Raw genomic sequence first — 2749 nt, forward strand, 5'->3', positions numbered from 1 at the left:
AACACCACACCCATATGTGCTTGCTGAACATTTAAGTTCAAAATTGTAACGATAACAGCTTCTACTCTGCTGGGAAGGCTTTCCATCTAGATGTCAGTTAGCATCAGATCTGGTACTAATGGCTCGCAGTTGCCATTCCATAAAGTTCATCTTAAACTTAAAGTGCAATTTTTTACAAAAAAATAAAAATTCTCCAACATCAATCTCAGTCTTGATCTAATGTGGGTTTAAATGAATAGTTTGCCCAAAAATTTACATTTGCTCTAAATTTAGAAGTGTAGATGAGTTTGCTTCTTCATCAGAACAGATTTGGATAAATTTAGCATTTCATCACTTGCTCACCAATGGATCCTCTGCAGTGAATGAGTGCCGTCAGAATGAGAGACCAAACAGCTGATAAAAACATCACAATAATCCACAAGTAATCCACATGACTCCAGTTCATCAATTAATCACGAATCTTGTGAAGTGAAAAGATGAGTGTTACGAAATCGAAGATGTTTTAACTTTAAACTGTCTCTTCTGACCAAAATATGAGTCCATAATCCACAATAACATCCATCCCTTGTTGTCCTCTCACATAAAATCCACTAACAGATTTGTTTAGACAAGTTTTTGCTTATAAATTGTCCTTGATCTGTGCATATTTCTCCCCAGACTCAGATGAGACAAGTTTTTCACTGGAGCAATATTATAGACAGAGGCCTCGTTTGAAGAAAATTGTCTTGATGGTTTTGTATATTACATAGACACAGTGTTTAACAATAAATGATGGACTGTGGATGATGGATTATTGTGATGTCTTATTGGACTGCTTGAATTCTCATTCACTGCAAAGGATCCATTGGTGAGCAAATTATATAATGCTAAATTTCTCCAAATCTGTTCCGATGATGAAACTCATCTACATCTTGGATGGCTTCAGGATGACTAAATTTTCAGCAGATTTTCATTTTTTTGTAAACTATTCCTTTAATCAAGAGCGATTTTGCTGGTTTGTCCTGGTTTCCGAGAAGCAACTTTCAGCACTGGAAGTGTTCATATTTCAGACAGAAACACTGTGCTTGTGAGAACAGAAGTGCCAAAATCCCAGATGACTCAATCAGGAAAAAAGGGAAAGGATCAGAACAATACAGGAAAGTATTTTCCTGACATGCTTCCACACCTTCATGCCATGCATGAAAATTCACTAATTCCCCCCAAAATATTCAAGAAGGATACAAGAAAAATCTGTTTAGTAAAACTATTGCCAGGATTTTACAAGGTTCAAGTATTCCTGTAGCTCAAACTGTAAAGCATGGTGCTAGCAACGGCAAAGTCATGGGTTCGATTTGCAGGAAATGCATAAACTTCTAAAATGTATACCATTAATGCAACATAATATGCTTTGGATAAAAGTGTTTATCAAAATACATGAATGTTAACGGATATTTCTTGCTGTTACATTTTCTGTTATACACAATGAACTTTATGTAATCTTCTATCCAATGCAATATATTGTAGAAAACAACTGCAGCTGAGTGGTTAATTGTTATGTTTAATCTGACCAGCATTATATAGGCCAATTTTTTAATGATAGTTTTACTATTAATTTTATATTTTATAATCAAACTAATATTTTAATAAACTAATAAAACTCATTTATTTGTAATATACTGCATAACCACTATAAAATTTATAGTGAAAGAACAACCACTTGCCAAGAATAGGCTGAGAATTCAGACTATTTGAATTGAGTCCAGTGTTCAACTGAATGTCAAAAATCCAAAAGCCTATGATAAAAAGTCAATTCCCATTTTACAGCCCATTTTAGTCTCTGCTCAACCTCTTAACCAGTCAAAGCATTTGAGCAATTTAGTCAGCATTTTAACACGTGTCTTTGCTATATTAAAACTGTTCAACATACTGGAGGTTATTTAAGTACCGGTCGTTCAGAATTTAAAATTGATTTTGATGTAACCTATTGCATGACATGATTTTGCTGACAGACGCACAAAGACCCCCAACACAGAGCATCCAAGCAAAACCCGCAAAGGTTCAGTTCATCTCACAGACGCTCATGTGGATCCATTCAATACAAGACAGAACACTGATTATCAGACAAATAAACTTACTTGCTCCCACCAGAAACATTTCACTACCGAAGAGCAACAGTCCGACTGAGTTAACAAGGACAAGAACGCGAGCCATATCTCCACTTCGAATGTCCAAGAATCCAAATAGATGTAGTTATCTTCTTTTGCTGCTAAACGGGTATGTTTATAGCAACATTATGAATATAAATTCATTCAGATAACACACATCTTAAATAAAGTACAGTAAAAATCTCACGATGGACATCATGTTCGCAAATCCTATTAAAACACGTGCCGGAACGTCCATGTCAACATCAGGTTTAATACTGACTTTCCTTCGACTTCCAAAACGCTTCCGTCTCACTTCAGATTCATGCTCGATTATTTTAGGATTTCCTCCGAAACTGAAGGTTGTGAGGGAGCGTCAAGTTCAGTGTCGGAGGTGTTCAGACTGACGCTCGCGCATGTCAGCGTTGATCTTGAGCGAGCGTGCGCGATCAGCACCACGGTCAGCTCCAGCGAACGCGAGCCAGAGACACAGCAGATTTCTTTATTTACAAATGTGGGCGCATCCTGACAGTGTGGAGATCTCAGAGTTGCTACATTCCTCAATGGCCAAGACTCAGTTCCCTCATTCATTACAAAGCCTTCAGAAACGAAGCATTTACATTATT

General features: G+C 36.8%; 1 protein-coding gene across 1 annotated transcript in view; it reads right to left on the minus strand.

The window, feature by feature from the left end:
* LOC107723530 (fibronectin type III domain-containing protein 4-like) overlaps nt 1-2551 on the minus strand; it is a 31988-nt gene extending 29437 nt beyond the window's left edge. The window contains exons 1-2 of the mRNA XM_016532202.1: nt 2407-2551; nt 2115-2245 (exon numbers count right to left, since the gene is read on the minus strand). Coding sequence (XP_016387688.1) covers nt 2115-2190 — 76 coding nt within the window. The 5' untranslated portion in view covers nt 2191-2245; nt 2407-2551. The remainder of the gene's footprint in view (nt 1-2114; nt 2246-2406) is intronic.
* Nucleotides 2552-2749: the final 198 nt, after the last annotated feature.

This window comes from Sinocyclocheilus rhinocerous, unplaced genomic scaffold, assembly GCF_001515625.1.
Source record: "Sinocyclocheilus rhinocerous isolate Xijiao unplaced genomic scaffold, SAMN03320098_v1.1 scaffold1725, whole genome shotgun sequence".
In the NCBI taxonomy this organism is placed as follows: domain Eukaryota; kingdom Metazoa; phylum Chordata; class Actinopteri; order Cypriniformes; family Cyprinidae; genus Sinocyclocheilus; species Sinocyclocheilus rhinocerous.